Genomic DNA, 20,807 nt, shown 5'->3' on the forward strand with positions numbered 1-20,807 from the left:
TTAAAATGCAATTCCGTGATCTTGGTTTGACTTGATTTTGGATCTTGCCTTCAGTGAGAAGTGAATTTCCTGAATTATCTGAAGAAGCATTGAAAATCGTCATGCAGTTTTCTACAACCTATCTTTGTGAGAAAGGATTTTCATTGCTCCTTCAAATAAAAACAGAATACAGAAATCGTCTTGGTGTGTGTGTGCCGATCTTCAACTGAAGTTGACCAATATTGAGCCAGATATCCAGCAACTCTGCAAGGGCCGAGAAGCTCAACCATCTCATTAAAAGTAAGTAGTAACATAATTATATCATATTATTTATTCGTTTAATAAAAATTAAAACTTTGTTCAATAATGATACACTTTTAATAGTTTACTTTTAGTTGAATTATGTTTCCATATGTATTCAAAACGTGCTTTTAGATTTATTATGTTATAAATGGCACAGTTTTTTCAAAATGTTAGTAATTTCTACATAGGTTTTTAAAAAAAATTAACAAAAGTCAAAAAACGACGTATAGGGAAGTAAATTAAAAATTGAAGTAAAACTTTAATTCCAACTTTCTAAAATGTTATTTTTCTTGCTTTTCTGTTCGCAAAATCGTCAAAGTATATTTCATCACTCAGTTGGTGTTTTATAGACAGTATGCCAAAGAGGTGCCACCCAGGGCAGATGCCCCCCACCCACCCCACGCCTCTGTAACTTAGTGGTCCGTAGAATTGTTTTAAGCATTTTGCTGGTCCTTGGGCTTAGAAAGGTTGAGAAACGCTAGTTTATGGTATGAAAGAAAGAATAGAGAGAGAAAGAGGGGGTGCATCAGAAATATTTTGTGTATGAATGCAAGAAATTTAAGTTGTGTAGAAAGTGGGAGGATGAAGTAACCAATATTAACGATGTAAAGCAAGATAGTGAAAGTGTTGTAGTGAATGCGGAAAGAGTGAACCATAGTGGAATCCTTATGAATGAGAGTAATAAAGAACAGGATCTCTAGCTCACATTTTATCCTGTCAAGGATAAAATCTGATAGAGCAATTGAAGAAATGATTGCACCACACACACACACACACACACACACACACACAGGAAAGGAGGAAGGGAGAATGAAAGAAAAGGCAAATGAGGAAAAGTATGAGAAACTGAGAAAAAGGTGAAGGTATTGCATGGAGATTCAATGATAAGAGGTGTACTTAATGAGAAAGAGATGAAAGCATGTTTCAAGGACGTGAAGATCAAGGATGTTAGTGAAGCTGTTAATTTGCAAAGGGGGAGAATTGAAAGAATTTGTTTGGGCTGGCACGAATGATTTGAAAGATGAGAAATATGCAACTAAAGAAGATATTAAAGAATTGATGATATAAGTGAAAAAGGAGAGTGCAGCAGTAAGATTGTGAGTCTGCTACTTCAGTAGGATAGGGGAGCAGCAGTTTCTAGATGTATGGAATGAATTTGATGGAAGAAACTACTTGTATATGCCTGATGGACTGCATTTGAATAATTTTGGAGTTATTTGTGTGGGAGAGAGAGAGAGAGAGTGAACTCACTGAACAACACAGAGTGGTTGGAAATGCACCAGGGAAACTACTGGGGGGGGGGGGATGCAGTTGAGTGTGAGTTCAACCATCCCTGAGATAAATAAGTGTGTATAGAAATTATTAATATTATTATAATTACAAGGGCCCTCTAGGGATGTAAGGGCTCATCGAGGGAGGCCTAATTTTCACTAAATATAGTACAGAGATATGTACAGCTTTGTATTAAATTTAGTGAAAATTAGTTTAATTAGAGACAGCTGAAATGAAAATGATCCTACATAATGAAAATCACTTATCATCCCACAGTCACTCTTCATACACTCAAGCAAAACAGTTTTATCAGCACATCGAGTAACATCTAATTAAAGAAAGATTTGTGCAAACATCCTCTTTCAAATTTTCATCTGCAGAAAATACATGGTAACACCTGTTTATGATGCAGTTGTTGGGGTACAGAAAGCAAGTGATTCATGTAAAGCAAATTTTCTAATGCAAATAAAGGTTTATATTATATATATATATATATATATATATATATATATAAACTTCAAATCAGTTTGAATTACATTTGAGATTTTCTGTATCATTAAGGCAGTCCACAAATGTATGAACTTTGTGAAAATGTGCCTGCCTGGTGCAGAAGGGACATATATGGTAAAGTGAGTTCTTACAAGCACTGAAACACATGCAAACCACTGCCTTTGCTTGAATGTGTTAATTAACACCTCTTTAGATACTCTGATCAAAACTAACACATTATTTGGCTTCAGATTCCTGCTTTCACATGTTACTTGAGAAAGTTGTCTCCAACAGTTCATTAAATTCTCCCTCATTCTTATTGCAAGTTTTCTCTACTACTCAACCAGTGTTCAGATAATATTAGTCATCTATAGGAATTACTTGTTTAGGATCCATCAGAGTAATCTGGTGATGCATTTCAGAAAAACAAACCACAGAATACAGGGAAGACTGAAATTGCAGCTCACGCCCTTGAACTAAAACACATTCCCCAAATTGACAAAGCCATAATCATTGACAAACAAGAAAACGAAATGATGCTCAGAATATCCGAAACTATTGCCATAAAATGTGATGGTAATTCTATCAACGTCCACCGGCAATACCTAATTTCCGAATGTTGGACGATCCAAAACTTACAAATTAAGCCACGCCTCCGGCCATTTAGCGACAACAAATGCCCAAATTTGGCAGACACATCTTGCAGCCTTGACATAGCCCTACAGTCATTCCCACAAAGTTCCGACGATGGTCAGGCGATGACCGGTGCAGTAAACCCTTGCCCCAGTTTCCACATAAGGATACCCTTCCCCTTCCTTTTCCCCCCCTCTCCCCATAACAAAATAATATATATATATATTTATATATATATTATTATTAGTAACCTGGGTTCCCTAACTTATTTCCCGTGTCCCAGGTACACCTCCATGTTCTTTTCCTCTCTTCCCCCCCCCCCCCCCCTTCCACAACAGCTTGGATTTAGAGGGCATCTTTAAACCAAAATCAAGGTATGTACATAATTTTTCAACTTTTTTATTCTGCCATAATTGCCTTCTACACTCGCCCATAATGTCCTAAATTATATATATATACCCCTTTTGAGTTGTTAGCCAATGTATTAAATATAAGGGACACTCCTAAACAAAAACAGGCTAAAATAGCCGATAATTATATTAATAGTGTTTTAGAGGAGTAGCATGGGAATTTCCCAGAATTTATACTTAGTTTTTTTAGGATTTTTGTGATTTTTTCCGAGGTGCCTCGGATATAGGGTATGGTGATGAATTTAGAATAATCCTTGTTGTGAGGGGGTGGGGGGGTTGTGGTTTACTGGTTCCAATATTTTTTGGATTTTTTTGGGGGAATAGCCATTGGCTGAGAAAGTGTTGAGAATGTGGTTTAGTTCTGTGGTTAGAGCATTGTCATTCGAGCAGATAAGTTTAGCCATGTTGTATAGTCTCTCACACTATACTGGCAACACACCTTCATACATAAAAAAAACTCAGCCCACTTCAAAGCCTGCATAGAAAACCTTACACTCAAACACACGGACATAATGGTCAGTTTTGATGGCTCCTCCCTATTCACGAATGTCCCACTCAAAGAATCTTTAGAGCTAATCCAAGCTAAATTTCCTCCCGATATCTCAGCCCTCTTTCAGTTCACAGTGAACTCAGGCTATTTTGTTTGGCAAGGAAAATTCTACAAACAAATAGAGGGGACAGCCATGGGTTCTCCACTCTCCCCACCCTTGGCCAACTTTTATATGGAGACTTTTGAAGAGAAAGCCTTACACTCTGCCCCACAAAAACCAACCGTTTGGCTTCGCTATGTAGATGATGTATTCGCTATTTGGTCACATGGCTCCGATGCACTCCTCTCCTTCTTAACCCACCTAAACAACCAACACCCAGAATCAAATTCACCCTGGAAGAAGAAAAAAACAACTGCATTCCTTTCTTAGATGCACTAGTCACACGCCAGCCTGATGGAACCTTGGTTTTCTCAATATATAGAAAACCCACCCATACAGGCAGATACATTCACCAACAATCCCACCACCCCTCCTCGCAACAATATGGAGTCATTAAGACACTACACAACAGGGCTGAACTTATCTGCTCGAATGACAATGCCCTAACCACAGAACTAAACCACATTCTCAACACTTTCTCAGCCAATGGCTATCCCCCCCCCCCCAAAAAATCCAAAAAATATTGAAACCAGTAAACCACAACCCCCCACCCCCTCACAACAAGGATTATTCTAAATCCATCACCATACCCTATATCCGAGGCACCTCGGAAAAAATCACAAAAATCCTAAAAAAACATAACTTAACTTCTTGTTACAGACTATATAAAAAATTGGCATCCCTTATCCGCTCTACTAAAGATCAACCCCCCCCCCCCTAGACCTACTTGGTGTATACCGGGTCCCTTGCAGCTATAAGCTGTCCTACTTTGGCCAAACAGGCAGGACAGCAAATATCAGAATTTCAGAACACAAGGACTACATCTGGTTTCACCAATACAGCCACTCAGGTCTTGCTGACCATGCTCTGGATACCTGCCATAGAATACGGTGGAAGAAAGCCAGGATAATATAGCAAATACAGATATGAAAGGCTTTTCATGGAATCAGCTTCAGCCCTAAGAAACGATCCAAACCTCAACAAATTTGGCTGCACGAGACTTCCTCAAATTTTGGAAACCTACATCAGAAGACCTTCAGCCCAATCACCCAAGAATACCAACATTACCTGCCAGAGGGCACCATCAGGACTTTAGGAGAAATAATGAGCTTCCTACTTCTTCCTCACTTACTGTTTGTTGTGCTTGTGTGCACGTGTCTTGTACTTAAGTTCTTGAAAATGGCAACATGGCATTGCCGAAATATAGAAATATATTAAAATTTAATTTTAATGTATATCCTAGTACGTTGTAATTTCCTTAAATTATATAGTTAAAATAGCAATTTAGAATATTCCTTTTTAATATTACTCATATTTTTAATTAGGAAAGAAGGTGGTGGTGAAAGCAGTGAGAGTGATGATGATAATCCAGATAAGAAAAAACTTCTGAACCAGCTAGAAGGTATGTAATTTTTAATAATAAGCAGTTTAAGAATTGAAATTATTGAATAATTAATATAGTCTCTGTGGCTTGGTTATTACCAACAATGCCTTGTGTTTGGAAAGTTCTAAGTTTGAATCTTAACTAGGACTTCAAGAATCATTATATGGACTTTCCAAACTGAATGTACGTCATAACATAAATTGAAAGCCAAACTGCTATTTTTTTTTTTTTTTTTAATATACAAACACACCTTTATGGCATTCGTATAGTAAAGGCATGCAAGTTCTTTTCACTTAAATCTTGTTATCTTCCAGGTCTATCTACTCACTGATGAGACTTCAAAAAAGGTTGAAACCGGTCTTGGTAATGACCTCTCCTCGTAATGTAATCACATTATTACATCTCCTAGGGGCTATGTTTTTACATTATGAGAAAATATAATGTAAAAAGTGTGAGGGAGCTTGCTCCACCTTTGCTTCGAGTTGCCTTGGTGTTGTACTACCAAGTGGTCATTTACACTTGGATTTGCCGATAGTTTTTCGGTATATATGAAACTCATAGATTCGTAGTTGTCGATCTTAGAGTTTTGCTTACTGGCAGTTGAACAACAAGGGATTTGTATCCCCTTAATTAGAATGTAAGTCAGTTTCATGTGGAGATGTCAAGATTTTCCCTTTTGGAAACTTTCATCCTGCAAAACTATGCATTCATAGTATTTTAGGTGTGATGCCAAGTTACGTTTTCTTTCCCCCCTTATATAATCAGCCTTGCACATGAGAGGTCTTAACATCTATAACACAGTACCCTGTGTGGATAATCTATTAGAGAGAAGAAAGGAGTTTGTTAACATTATTTATTATTTTAATTACTAATATAGCCTACTTTCGTTTAGGAGCTCTTTACCCAAAAATCTAGGGCATTACTGAAGTGTTATAAAACTAATATGTGAAGAATAAAAAATATAGGAGAAATTTTGGACATATACCTTTTTGGATGTTGTTTTCTGTCTCCTTATTCCAGCGATGTGCCTTCGTATGCTGTTAAGCTGTTAAAGGGGGGGGGGGAGAATTATATAAAACTTGGGTTTTTAATATATGTATAATATTATTATTATTACAAGTGGGTAGAGAGCATTTTGGGAGGGTGTAAGAGAAGGATCTGAAGATAGAAATTATTTTTTTTTTGGGGGGGGGAGGGATTTAAGGAAAAAAGTCGGAGTGGGAGCCATTTCGACAACTCTCGTCTTCGGAACTCGTGGGAGAAGTGGATACTATGTCATGTCGGTTAGGTGTTCCTGTCTTTGGTGCGTGTGTGCTTGTGTTGCCTCCTATTGGTCAGAGTCGTGACCTAATTTTTATGTTGTGGAGCTTCCAACTCTCGGAGATCATGTAGGGTTGGTGGACATATATTGAGTTTTCGTCACATTTTATGGCTATCATTTCTGATATTCTTAGCATTGTTTCATTGTCTTGTATGTCTAATATTATGGCCTTGTCGATTTGTGGGGTGTTTTTGTTTAAGGGCGTGGATTGCTATCTCAGTTTTTCCTGTACTTTGTATCCTGTTTTTCTTTTGGTTGTTGCGTTTTTTATAGTGTAAATGTTCTGGAATAGGGATGTTACAGTCACGGAAGTGTTCTTGTAATCTTGTCTGTAAAGACCTGATGGTAGATCCTGTGTAGGTGACATAACAGTCTTTTTGGCAGGGAAATTTGTAAACAACGTGTTCCAATATCTCTTTGTGTGTGTGAGGTTTTATAGGTTTTAGAAGTGTTGCCAATTTTTGGTTTGCAGTGAACACCAGTTTACAGTGGAAGAAGATGGAGGAGCTGAGAAGGAAGTGGGATGCAGGATACAAGCGGGTTGGAGGAACTGGAGGGAGATGGCTGGAGTGTTATGCGATAAGAGGGTGCCGATCAATCTGAAAGGCAAAATTTATAGGACAGTAGTGAGGCCAGCTATGACATATGCTATAGAAACTGTGGCCCTGAGGAAAAATAACATCAGCAGGATGGAAGTAGCAGAGATGAGAATGCTTAGGTGGATGTTCGGTGTGACCAGAAAGGATCATCTGAGAAATGACTATGTCAGGGGAACAGTGAAAGTTACGAACTTAGGAGCGAAAATACAGGAGGCAAGGTTGAGATGGTTTGGTCATGTGATGAGGAGGGAGGACGAATATGTGGGAAGAAGGGTCATGCAGATGGATGTGCAAGGAAGGCGGAAGCATGGGCAGCCAAAGAAGAGATGGAGGGAGCTGGTAGAAGAGGATTTGAAGATGAAGAACTTGGATGTGGTGACAGCCCAAGACAGGAAGGTGTGGAGGAGACTCATAGCAAACAGTGACCCCACTTAAGTGGGAGAAGCTGTAGAAGAAGAAGTGAACACCAGTTTATAGTTAGTGTGTTTGAAAATGTATTTGTAGGCTTTGTACTTGTTCTGGATGTATGGCAGTTTGATAATTTTTTGTGTTGAAAAGTTTGTTTTGCCTGGTTTTGGCTGTTTTGTTGGCATATTTTATAAGTTCTCAACGCAAATTTTTCAAAATTGAAATTACACAACGTAATTTCAATTTTGAAAAATTTGTGTTAACTTCTTTATTTCTATGTTGAGATAATTATGGTTTGTTGAAAACTTGTAAGCATTTATGAATTGTGTTAAGATAACTGATTTTTTTATTGAATAAGGATGGTATGAGTTAAAATGGAGGGTAGTTTCTGATGGTCTGTGGAATATTTTCGTGGCTATTTCATTGTTTGTTCTGACTAATGTCAAGTTTAGGAAATTGATGAATTTGTCTTGTTCAGTTTCTATGGTGAATTTTAGTCTGTTTCTGTAATCGTTAAGGGACACTTGTAAGGCGATGTAAGATGATTTGTAAGGTGATTAATGTGTGTTGGTTCTCCAATGCATGGAATATCGTCCACATATCGGCCATAAAAGGTGATGCCCAGGGGTAAGGGATGGGTTGAGTAGAAGTGATTCTATGTGTGCTAGGAACAATTCAGCTAAATGTCTGCTGATGTTTTTGTCCCATAGGGAGTCCGAAAGGTTGGATGTACATGTTGTTGTTAAAGCTGAAAAAGTTTGTTAACATGTTCATGATAGGTATGTTTTGCAAGTGTCATATATCTGTCTGTAGTTCACTTGACATTGTAGTGATATATATATATATATATATATATTTGTATTTGTATTAGGATTTACTCGGTTAAATGACATATTATTTAATTTAAATGACAAAATCACCGAGAATAATAAAGAATAAGGTTTAATCGGGGACACTACAAGTTTCGTTAGTAAACCAACTTCTTTATTATTCTCGGTGTTTTAGTCATTTAAATTAAATCAAATAACACACACACACAGAGAGAAAATATTCTAGGCTTATTTATTTAGAAAGTATACATAGTGATTTGTTGTACACTTGACAGATGGCAAACCAGAAGTATGAGATGATTTATTACATCCTGCCTCATGAATGAGGACCAAACAATACAATTTGTATAGTGCCTGACATGAATGTGTTAGTGCGTTTCTTATAGAGTTGGTTGTATTCATTGGGGAAGATGTATAGGAAAGACTTCCAAAGAACCGAGGAAGGTGGAATAAAGGAAATAAATGAGAAGTTCTCATTAAGTTTGGAGCTGAATTGTGTATGGATGTTTGCCAGCAGCTACCTCTGTACATGATAGAAGAGAGCTGAGCTCTCCTCTATTGGTGGCCAGGTCAGTGGAGCATCAATAAGCATACCTGAATATGTTTGGCTCAGTGACAGGCCATTGAGCTTAATTAATATATACAGGAGAAATCCTGTATATATCCTGTATTAATATATACAGGAGAAAGTTAAATGAGAATTATTATCAGTCAAGTGTTGGAATAGAAGAAAACCTCATCCATATAATACAAATAAGTTACTATAGTATTTAGCACGAAAACGAAGTTCTTGAAGGGGAGGTATTTGAGTAGAATCAAGTGGATAAATTTGAAAGCCAAACTCAAAGTTTGGTTTCCAAATTTGCCTATGGAACTATTGAAGGTCAATAGTAATAACGCTATAGTGGAATTCTGTGACATAAGAAATGGATTATTGGAGAAATAAACAATAAAATAGAAAACCTGAAGCCAGAAATATTCTTGACTGCTTCCAAGAAATTTCTGACTTCATATCACAATGACTGTTAAATGGATACTGCTGAAGTTTCTGCAGAAGTCTCATACCTGCAACAGAACTGATGGTGCAAGTTTAAACAGGTTTTGAAAGTTTTTTAGAGCTGAGGCTGATTCCATGAACAGTCTTTCATATTTAAATTTGCTGCAGTGTATTAATGTGGCTTTTTTCCAACGTATTCTGTGGCAGGTATCCAGAGCATGGTCTGCCAGACCAGAGTGGCTATACTGGTGAAACCAGATGTAGTCTTTGTGTTCTGAAATCCTGACATTTGCTGTCCTGCCTGTTTGGCCAAAGTAGGATAGTTTACAACTGCAAGGGACCTGGTATACACCAGGTAGGTCTAGGGGAGGTGGTTGGTCTTTGGTGGAGCAGATAAGGGATGCTAATTTTTTATATGGTTTGTAACAGGAAGTCAAGTCATATTTTTTTAAGATTTTGGATAACTTTTCAGAGGTGCCCCAGATATAGGAAATGGTGATGGATTTAGTGTAATTTATTATGAAGGGGGAGGTTGTGGTTAACTGGTTTTAATATTCTTTGGATTTTTGGGGGGTTGTAGATATTGGCTAAGAAAGTGTTAAGGATGTTTAGTTCAGTGGTCAGGGCATTGTCATCTGAACAGATTAATTTTGCCCTGTTATATAGTGTTTTTATAACCCCATATTGTTGTGAGGGGGGTTAGATTGCTGGTGAGGTGGGTTTTCTGTAAACAGAGATAACCAAGGATCCGTCAGGCTGGCAAGTGATTAGAGTGTCTAGGAAAGGGAGATTTGTTTTCTTCTTTTTCCAAGGTGAACTGGATTCTGGGGTATTTGTTTAAGTGTGTTAAGAAGGAGTGGAGTGTCTCTGAGCCATGTGGCCAAAAAAAAAAAAAAAAAAAAAAAAAAAACATCATTCAACATAGCTAAGCCAAATAGTGGATTTTTGTGGGGCTGAGTTTAAGGCTTTCTCTTCAAAAGTCTCCATAAAGAAGTTGGCCAGGGGTGGGGAGAGTGGTGAACATGGCTATCCCCTCTATCTGTTTGTAGAATTTTCCTTGCCAAACGAAATAGTCTGAGTTCGTTGTGAACTGAGATATTGGGACGAAATTTGGCTTAGATGAGCTCCAAGGTTTCCTTGAGTGGGACATTTGTGAATAGGGAGGAGACGTCAAAACTGACCATTAAGTCAGTATGTTGGAGTGAGAGGTTTTCTATACTGGCTTTGAAGTGGGCTGAGTTTTTTATATGTGATGGTGTGTTGCCAGTATAGTGTGTAAGAGCTTTGGCTAATTTGTATGTGGGGGAAATCGATCCACTATGGGACCTTCTTAAGGAGTCTTTGGAGTGTTCTAATTTGGAAGCTGGTGGAATTATACTCAATAGGGAGGTAGGTAGCCCGATCTAACAATAAAGCATTAAGCTTACCTGTGTAGTCAGTTTGGTTGAGAACCACAGTGGCATTTCCTTTATCCGCTTTGGTGATTACTATTTTTTGTTTTTCTTCATTTCTATTAGAGCTTTATATTCTCCTTTGGATAGGTTGGTTTTTGGTGGTCTTGCTTTGGTGAAAACACCGGCTACATCCAGTCTGACGTTGTTGGCGATATGGTTTGGAAGGTTACGGATACCACGTTCTATTTGAATCATTATTTCTTCGGTCGTTATTTTCTTTGGAGTTATGATGAAATTGTGGCCACGTGCCAGTGCGTTGAGTGCCTCAGGCTTCAAAGTGGCAGACAAAAGGTTGATTACAGTGTTGAGAGGTTGTTGAGATTTGGATGTAGAGTCCTTTTTTTTTTTTCAAGTTTTCAATTTTCTTGATGTGCCGACTTTGTATCTTTTCAAATTCTTTTGCTGTCAAAGCACACGAGACGTCGTAGAGAATCGTTTAAAGGTCGTAGTTCAGTGTGCCGGAAAGCTCCTCCTCTAGCTCCCAAATAGCTTTGTTTATGTCGGCAAGGATAACGCACGTAGCGGTGATTTGTTCTCGTAGCAGGGTGAAGCTGGCGCAGTTATAGAGAGCCTTCTGTGAAGAGAAACGGTGCTTGAATTTTACACAATTCGGGATTACCTCATTATCCCGGCAGCGTTTAAAAAGGTCAAACAAAATTATTTGTCTCGAAGTCTTCAGCTTTAGTGTGCTATATTGGCTGGCATCGTGAGAATTCATTGGCCTGCATCATGAGTACTTCAGCCCAACAGCCAAGACAACCCAATATAGCCCACTAGGGGGCACCTTTAGGACTCTAGGAATAACATTAGTTTTCTCTCTTCTGCCTCATTTGCTTTTTTGTAGTGTCTGCATGCACATGTCACAGTTATGTTCCCATGAAGATGGCAATGTGACATTGCCAAAATATAGGAAGTATTCATTAAAGTTGCTTTTAATAATATTCCAGTATACGTTGTAAATTCCTTAAATAATTTACTAGTCATGCGTTACCAACATATAAGCCTATCTACAAGAAAGACTGTAAAAGACTGGTACAAAATGTTGGTACAATAGGCAAAACATATACTTCAACATAGATTCTGACCACAGACTCCTCAGAGCCATTATAAGAATAAGAATAGACCACAAAAAAGAACAACATATCAGGGCAGCATCAAACTACAAATGACAACACAAACAAATAACTACCACAAGTTCAGGAAGTACACTGAAGAGACCAAATTGACTATTAAGAACTGTAACATAAATGACGACTATACTGAATTTATTAATAAATTCAATGAGTGCAAGAAAAAATCAGAAATTCCTGTAAAAGAAAAAAGAACTGAAGGAAATTTTCTAGAATACAAAATTATCTGTAAGTTACTAAGGAAAAGAATTCCAGAAGACTACAAAGCTTTTAGGATACAAAAACTAAGAAACAGTGCATGCAGGCAAAAACCAGCCTGGAAAAAATAGAGGACTTAAATTTTAAACAGTCAATTCCATCTGCTTTACAGGATCAAAATGGAGAAAAACATACTAATAGAAAAAGGATAGAATAAATTGTGCAGAATTTTTATAATGATCTTTATGCAGCTAAGTGCCAAGTCTCAGAACCTATCATTCCAAAACCAAGCAACATACTAGATGTACTTCCAGAAGAAATAGAACATGCCATTAAGAAAATGAATAAAGATAAAGCCTCAGGACTTGATAATGTTAAGGCTGAAGAAATCCAGCAAGGTGGTCCAACTATATTCAAAGCCTTGGCTGCCAAATTCACGTGGTACTTCAAAGAAAGATTCCAGAGGAATGGAAGACCTCAAAAACCATGCGTCTATTCAAAAAAGGGAACAAGAAAGACATAAAAAAAAATTATCGTTCAATCTGTCTACTCTTTCATATAAAAATCATGAACAGAGTAATACTGAACACAATCCAAAATACATTCGAAGACAACTTCAGTAGAGAGCAGGTAGGATTCAGAAGAGGCTTCTCCACAATAGATCATATCCAGGTCATTTCACAACTAACAGAAAAATGCAGAGAATACCGAATTCCTCTATGTTTCCTCTTTATTGATTTTAAAAAAACATTTGATACCATAGAACACAATGCAGTCATCAGTGCCTTCCTGGAAATAAATGTGGACCCTACATCCACATGATAAAAGAAATTAACAAAAATTAGACCACACAAATAGCCCTATTTGATCAATCTATAAATATAGATATAAAAGAGAGGGGTCTGCCAAGGCAATGTGATCTCCCCAAATGTGTTTACCAGCACTTTAGAATACATTCTGAAAAAAATAGACCTAAATGGAGGAATAAGCATAGATGGTAAAAAATTACAAATCCTTATGTTTGTCGATGATCTAGTAGTGATATCCCAAAAGACCTAGAAGAACTGAGTGAAAAAATATACACAAACAGCATTAAGATAGGCTTAGAAATGAATCTAGAAAAAAACAAAATGGATTAAAATCTTTTACACAAGTAACAGTCACCTATGTATTAATAACGTCTCTATAGAACAAGTTGACTCCTGCAATTGCTTAGAACAAACAATAAAAATGAATAACGATTTATCTGAAGAACTAGCAAAAAGAAAGAAAACTGCATGGCTATCATTCAACAGACTAAAAGAAACACTTACTGATCCAAATCTTGATATCTCTGGAAAGGCAAACTATTTAATAGTGACATTCTTCCATCACTCACATATGGATAAGAAATATGGAACACGACAAGAAAAGAAGAGACTCTTAGAATAACTCAGCATGCAATAGAACGTAGAATTTGTAACATCAGCAAAGGTTGGTCGATTGGTAGAGCCTCTGCTACTAATTGCTCACACAAAAAGTTAAGCAAGTTTGAGCGCGGTTAGTAGTTGGAAGGGGTTAATCGTTCAGTGCTGTTGGCACACTCTCCCTCGATGAGTCTTTAGACTCCCTGGAGGTGTCACATAATGATAATAATAATAACTCAGCGTGCAATAGAACATAGGATTTGTAACATCAGCAAAATGGAACATGTTAGAAACACGGAACTAAGAAAGAGATCAGGCATAAGAGATGTGGTAACTGCAGTATTCGAAAGCAAGATGTGATGGCAGGTCACATAGCCAGACTCAGGGATAACAGATGGACATATAGAATACTCAACTGGCAATCAAGAATAAAGAGAAAACCAGGAAGACCACCTATAAGATGGGAAGATTCATTAGTGAAATCTATGGGTATAACATGGAAGAGAGAGAGGCTCAAGTTCCAGATCATTGGAGACATCTTTGTGACCTGCACTTATTGAGAAATCCTGAGTGAAATACAGGTCCATCAAGGTAATGACCACATGATAACTCATATTAATTAAAAAAAAAAAAAAAAAAAAAACTGTAGACTTTTGTAGTGGGAAGACATGACATAATACAATGCCAGTAGATAAACCACATGAAAGATTATAATAAAAATATATATTTAACACTTGACTAGTTTCATGAATGACTATGGTTCACTTCTTCAAGAGAATGAGACAAAGAGTTAAGCTACAAGCAGATAACGATCACCGTGTTACAAATTTAAACACGACTAATATTGTAATGCATGTATGTTGCAACTTGATGGTTGGTAACTTCTCTCATAAAACATCTGACACACAGACACTGGTAGCGTGTGAAGATTACCAACTATCAACATGCAGCATATGCACACATTCCAGTGTTAGTCTTCTTTAAATTTGTAATACTGTAATCATTACCTGCTTATAGCTTAATGCTTTGTTTCATTCACTGTTGTCTCTTGAAAAAGTAAATCAAAGCTGTTCATGAAACTAGTTGAGTGTTAAATAAATATATATATTTTTACTACAAATATTTCTTTTATGATTTGCATATTGGCATTATATTATATCAAGAAAAAAAAAAAAGAATACAACAGATAAAAATTTAAAAAAAACTGCAAACTGTTAAAGCTGAATGATGCATGCATATCAGCCTGTAAATGTGAGATTTTTGTTGAATGAATTCCAAACTTGGTCCAGGATCATGCTTTGGTTCTTCTTGCATTAAGTGATAGTGTGTAGCATTTCAGAAGCTTCTTTATATTTTCTGACAAAATAGTTATGTGCACTATATGACATTTGTTTTTAGCCAAAGATCTGGATGGTCTTCATTGGTTGTGTTAAAGCTAAACCTGATCTGCATTTTCTTTTTGACATCTTTAAAACATCTTGGCGTGGATTTCTCCATAAAGCCCAGTTTAACCAACATAACAAATGCCTTACAAACAGTAAATCTTGTAGACACCTGTCCTGAGGAGAGCGTGAGGAGATTTCAGAGACTGTAATAATCTGCAGATCTTATATTTTGGAGTGAAAGCACTTTTATGGCATGACCTTCAGAGAAATTTTGTCCTTAACATTGCAGCTGTAAGGAATGACAATTTCTTGAAATACTTGGCAAGTATTCAAGAAATTTCTTATTTCTCATAACATTTGCCAGGAATTTGTAATACAATTTTTTTTCTTTTCAAAGACTAGCTCTTAAACTTTCTCTATTGCTATCCTTCTCATTTTTTTATGTTTGCAGGTATTTTCAGTACATGCTTCCCTGGCTTGAGTCAGTGTTTTTTCTCAGATTTTGCTGCTTTCACATAAGTCTGGTTCTTGTTTTCATAGAACCACTTCTAATTTATTTCTATTTTTGATTAAGTTCACATCTGAGAGTTGTTAACTTGAATCACAGTTTTGATTCTTTTTCAAAACTTTAATACACATTTTTGTTTTCAATAGGATCTGGCTACATTTTCTTTATGCCCATTGTTCTCCCTCTAATGACTTGAAAAATTCCTCTGCTGTTTTTCTATTAAACATCCCATGGGACCATAGGCACAAATAAGTATCTTTGTCTAATTGCTCATTTTGAAACTTGTCAAGTCACTACTTGAAATTGATCCCATTCAAGAAAAGTTTTCTTCATGTTTAGTGTTAAATACCATAGTTGCTCCTTCCTTTTTCTGATCCTTAGTTCCTGAATGAATTCTTTTATACCTATTACAGTTGACTCACTATAGCAAACACCATTATAACAAACTTTGAAAAAGTCCTAACCAAAGTTCCATAGGCACAGCTGTACTACAAGAAATTCACTATAGATGTATACTATAATTTCTATGGTTCCTGTGAGTTTGCAATAGTATAAACAACTATCTTAAAATGGATCTTTCCTGTTTTGGTCTTTTATTCCAGTGATTTACCTCTCTTTTGCTAAACGAATATTTTGTTAATAATTTGGTTGATTTTTATATTGATGATATTATTCATAGATATTATCATATTATTAATCCTACCATAGAGATGATCTCTGTTTCTAACAATTATTTTTTTTTTTTATTTCTGAGTGTACCTATATATTATTATATGCACAAGGGTTCATTCCAATTGGTGCAATGATCTTAACTCTTTCTTTCAGAATCTAAATAATCACTGACTCAAGACCAAAATACAAAATAAACACATTTAATATAACAAAAACAATATATATATACACTTCAAACAACTTTACATAACTAATTACAAATTTAATTGGATCCAAGGCCTTTTTGAAATAAACTTACACTTAAGACTAAACACTTTGTTTTCACAATGACAAAATGTTCATAGCCAATTTCTCTCTCTGTCAAGGCCCTTTTCTGAAGATATGACTCCATTCTTCATTTACACAGGATCCTTTTCATCACTTTATGTAGCACACATAAAATTTTCCTGACTTAATTCTGTCTCTTTTCTTCAGTAGAAATAATAGTCAGATTTGGCGTCCTTAATACAGATGAAACTTCATATTCAGAGTTTTCTCGAACATTCCTTTAGAACGTAAATAGCAAATTCTTCTTTTATTCACTAAATGCTTATTGACAGTCTTAACTCTTCCAATAAAAAAAAAAAACTTACAGTTCTACGATTTCCATTTCGGAATCTACTATAAATCTTTCAATTAGTGTTTCCTCCAATATTCCGTTTAAAACGCATATAGTAATATTTTCTTTTATTTATCCACATACTTATTCCACGTTAGAACTTAATAGTTCCATGATTCCTTTTTCGGAATATACTATTAATTTTCCTCCGACTGTCACAATAAAACTTAAGTTCCTTCGAATCTAAATATCTGCCGGCCTGTGTTCTAAATTCCTTCCGAACGCTCTCCTGTTTACAGCCGTTACTCAGATACCGAACACTTTCCTTGTCAGCTGTCAATCATTCATCAAACTTCTCGGCGAGCATTCACACTCCATGAAACTGGTAAGCAAGAAGTTAGGTATAAATAATGGCTGACACGTTGTCTCCGTTACCGACAAGAGAATGTCTTCATAAAACACAACCTTTGTCATTTTAAATTACAATAAAATTCTTTTAAGTAATACAAATATCAAATCTGGTAAGTACACATCAATTTTTTGACTTCTTTACATATCACTTTTGACAAAACAATTTCCATAACAGGCACATCGCAAGTGCTGACAATGCTTGTTATGAAAACAAAACTAATAAAAGAATCTCGTACTGTAAATATACTGTAAATGGGAATATATTCTAAATATACTCTCTTGAAGAGTATATTGTATATATAATATACTCTTTAGTATAAAGAAATAATTTTATCTTTCTACCCATGGCATTCCTGTAATCCCTGAATGAATTTGCTCTTCACATTTAGTTCTGGCAACCTTACTACACTGTTTAAAAAAATTTAGTATTTGCCTGCCATGATGAAAAGGACCTACAACTTTCTGGTATTGTATCAAAATATATATAATACAGAAATCAAGGTATATATCAGAATTATTTCTTGCATTCAGTTTCTTTATAACAGTATCATAATAACTAACTACAGTAATCTACTGTTTATCTGACCTTTCAATCATCAGAATGGCAAGTTTTGATAATTGAGGAGTTGGATAATTGAAGTACAATTATATAATACTCTACTAGAAGTCATTTGACATTTAAGGGGCAGTTAATTGAAGGGCCATTATTTTGAAGGTCAGATGAACAGTAAATTACTGTAGTTTTGATTAGCTATAATATTTTACATAATACAATAGCCCAAAATGTAATGGTTTACTTTTTAAACTATTTTTAGGAGCAATTGTGATTGAAACGCCAAATATTAAGTGGTCCGATGTGGCTGGTTTGGAAGGTGCTAAAGAGGCCTTAAAAGAAGCTGTGATCCTGCCAATTAAGTTTCCGCATTTGTTTACAGGAAAGAGACAACCCTGGAAGGGAATATTACTATTTGGTGTAAATGGATTTTTTTAAATACTTTTTTTGTGGATAAACAAAAAGAGAAACACTATGAAATAATTGTTTTGTACTCTTGATTTACTGTATAATGTCTTTTAATAGATCACTTAAGAATCACTGAGATAACTAGGAGATGACCTCCACATATCTTTTAAGAAATGCTGAGAACTAATCCAGGACTTCTAATCTAGTGTCTTATTCTCACCCTCTTATGCTGTGCCTCATTAATAAGTATCCACTTTATTTTGAATGAACAGGATTGAGTAGCTAACACTTCAAGACCAAGCCAGCCAGACTGTATTTTGTATTCACTGAGAACTAACTTACAGTGATAATGCAGTGTAATCAGAACTCATACTGCTGGATACTACATAGTTAAACACAGCTTTCACTTGCTGTTTTCATCGAAGAACTAGTATGAATGGGGATGGGTACGTCTTCTATTGGATCATCTTTAATCCCAATAGAACCAAAAATAAACGGTCATCAATATATGAAGTATGAAAGGGAAGGAACTGGAGCTAGCAGAGAAACTGCGCAAATAGCAGGTTAACTTAATTGGCATTACTGAGGGGGGGGGAAAAAGCTAGGTCCTAAGAATAACGGTTATAATCTTATAATATCCTTTATTTAATGTTTAATACTAATCATGAAGATGAATTGATTTGAATTGAAAGTAATTTCACATAGGGTGTTATGGCACTGTAGGAAATTTTTCATGATGAAAATTTAATATGGCTGATCTTTTCCTATAGTCCCTTCAGAATTTGGTGGATTTTTTTTTCATACATTGCTAGAAAACTGAAATTGAAACAGAGAGAGAGAGAGAGAGAGACAGAAAAAAACTGACTCTTTTGGAGATATGAACAAGACATAGAGAACACTTCTTGCCTTTTTTGGGGATGTTTTAAGACTGCAATAGAGAGCAGAGATCATAAAATAATGCAGTCAATTCTCACTCTATCAAACACAATGTGAATAGTAATCACAGTCTTACAAATTTTTTATATACTCATGCATCAGTAAATTCATTTGATTCTTGCATGTTCACTTAGCATAAATTGTACCCATTTTTATGTTCAATGATACAAGAGGTTTGTGTCAGAAGAAGATAACCAGAAAGATTCACTGCAATCAGCTTTCACTATAGTGAACCATAGTAACCAAAGAAAACAGTATATTATAGTGCAAGCTCTTTTGAAGGGAAATACCTTAAAAAAAAAAAAAAAATCTGTTGCTAATACACTATTTTCTTTGGGTGCTATGTTTCACTGTAGGGAAAATTGATTGCAATAAAATCTTTCGGGTTATCTTCTCTTGGCATGGACCTCTCGCACATCTCAAAACAAAAATCCAAATCTAATCAAAACAAGATGATGAAATAATCATCATCTTGTTTTGAGCAGAATAGAAATTAATATTGCAAGGAAAATAAAATTTGTAAGGTGTTTTAAAAAGAATAAGGCTTGAATACCGTTCAGGCATAAATTGCAAAATCCTAATATAAACATTACTAGGAGTAAAATGGTTTTGTAAGAATCAAACCTTAGAAATGGAAAATTCTGCAGAACATGTTAATAGTTGTACATAATTTTTTTCTATCTAATGTCATGTCACTGCACTCTTTAGCACATATTAGCCTTTTATTAGTGCGTTTGATAAAGGTTTCATAGTACTTTTGATAAAGATTTTATTAGTGAACCCTCATTCAATATCTAAGCAATCCTTTCTCAGTTGTATTTTTCATCAGTGAACTCTTAGTTGGTGCATAATAGTTATTATCAAGTTATACATTGGTTTTGGAAACCTAAGGATGAACACTTTCTGCAGATTACAATCGCAAATTCAGACAAATCAACTTGTGGCAATTTGTATAACTGACAATTTCAAGTAGAAAGTAGATTTCAACATTCAAATTTTTGAATTGTGCACAAAGGGATCATATGGTAGCACTCAGCAGGTTAAAAGGCAAAAGCCTGCACTAAGCTTATTGTGTTTGAAGGAAACTTTTCATAAAGGAATAAAGTTCCAAACTTCGATGTCTTGTTATGTCTCTCAAAGACACCTTGATGATTTCACACAGGAAAGAATTATTGGAAAGCTTGAAGGTTGCAGAATTACTGATATCGCCAGGGAATTTCACAGAGCATTGTATCCAGGCTCTGGGCAATTTAAAACAAGTGGGATGTGTTCCAGACATTTGCTAAGAGGTTGCCTTCACTCTACCATGGAGCATGAAGACAGGTTTTTGGTTTATAACAGCAAAACATAATCAACACGCAACGGCAGGTCACCTTGCAAGTCGGTTCCATTCAAGCTTGGGTACATGGGTATCTCAACCATCTGTGACAAATAGGCCTATACACCTGCAGGCCTGTAGTCTGCATCCCTTTATCCGCATCTCATCATAGAGCACATTTTCAGTGGTGGTGTGTATCCATAAAAATTGGACAAAGACACCAATGGGATAATGTAATCTTTACAGATGAGAGTTATTTTCTTTCCTCCAATTCTAGATGACACTTGATCTGGCATGAAAGTAGTACTGCTTTCAAGAACAATCGTAAGAGTGTTCTAGAAAGGGATAGATATGGTGGTATTCGAGTCATGTTGTAGGGAGTCATTATGCTTAATGGATGCACCAATGTACAAGTGCTGGAAAAAGGGACTATGACTGGTGAACAATATTGAAGCGAAGTTCTTCAATGTCATGTTTGATTGTTTTCTGGTGCTGTAGGCAAAGAATTAATTTTTATAGATGACAATGCCACACCATATCATACACGAGCAGTTG

The 20,807-nt window shown here is 35.9% G+C and overlaps 1 protein-coding gene across 1 annotated transcript in view; it reads left to right on the forward strand.

Annotated features, from left to right (window-relative positions):
• Positions 1-20,807, forward strand: part of Vps4 (vacuolar protein sorting 4) — a 216,813-nt gene that overhangs the window by 66,395 nt on the left and 129,611 nt on the right. The window contains exons 4-5 of the mRNA XM_090398397.1: positions 5,062-5,138; positions 17,853-18,010. Of these exons, the coding sequence (XP_090254523.1) occupies positions 5,062-5,138; positions 17,853-18,010 (235 nt within the window). The remainder of the gene's footprint in view (positions 1-5,061; positions 5,139-17,852; positions 18,011-20,807) is intronic.

The sequence above is a fragment of the Typopeltis vanoorti genome, chromosome 9 (assembly GCF_054136105.1).
Source record: "Typopeltis vanoorti isolate ZY-2024b chromosome 9, IOZ_Tvanoo_1.0, whole genome shotgun sequence".
Classification (NCBI taxonomy): Eukaryota; Metazoa; Arthropoda; class Arachnida; order Uropygi; family Thelyphonidae; genus Typopeltis; species Typopeltis vanoorti.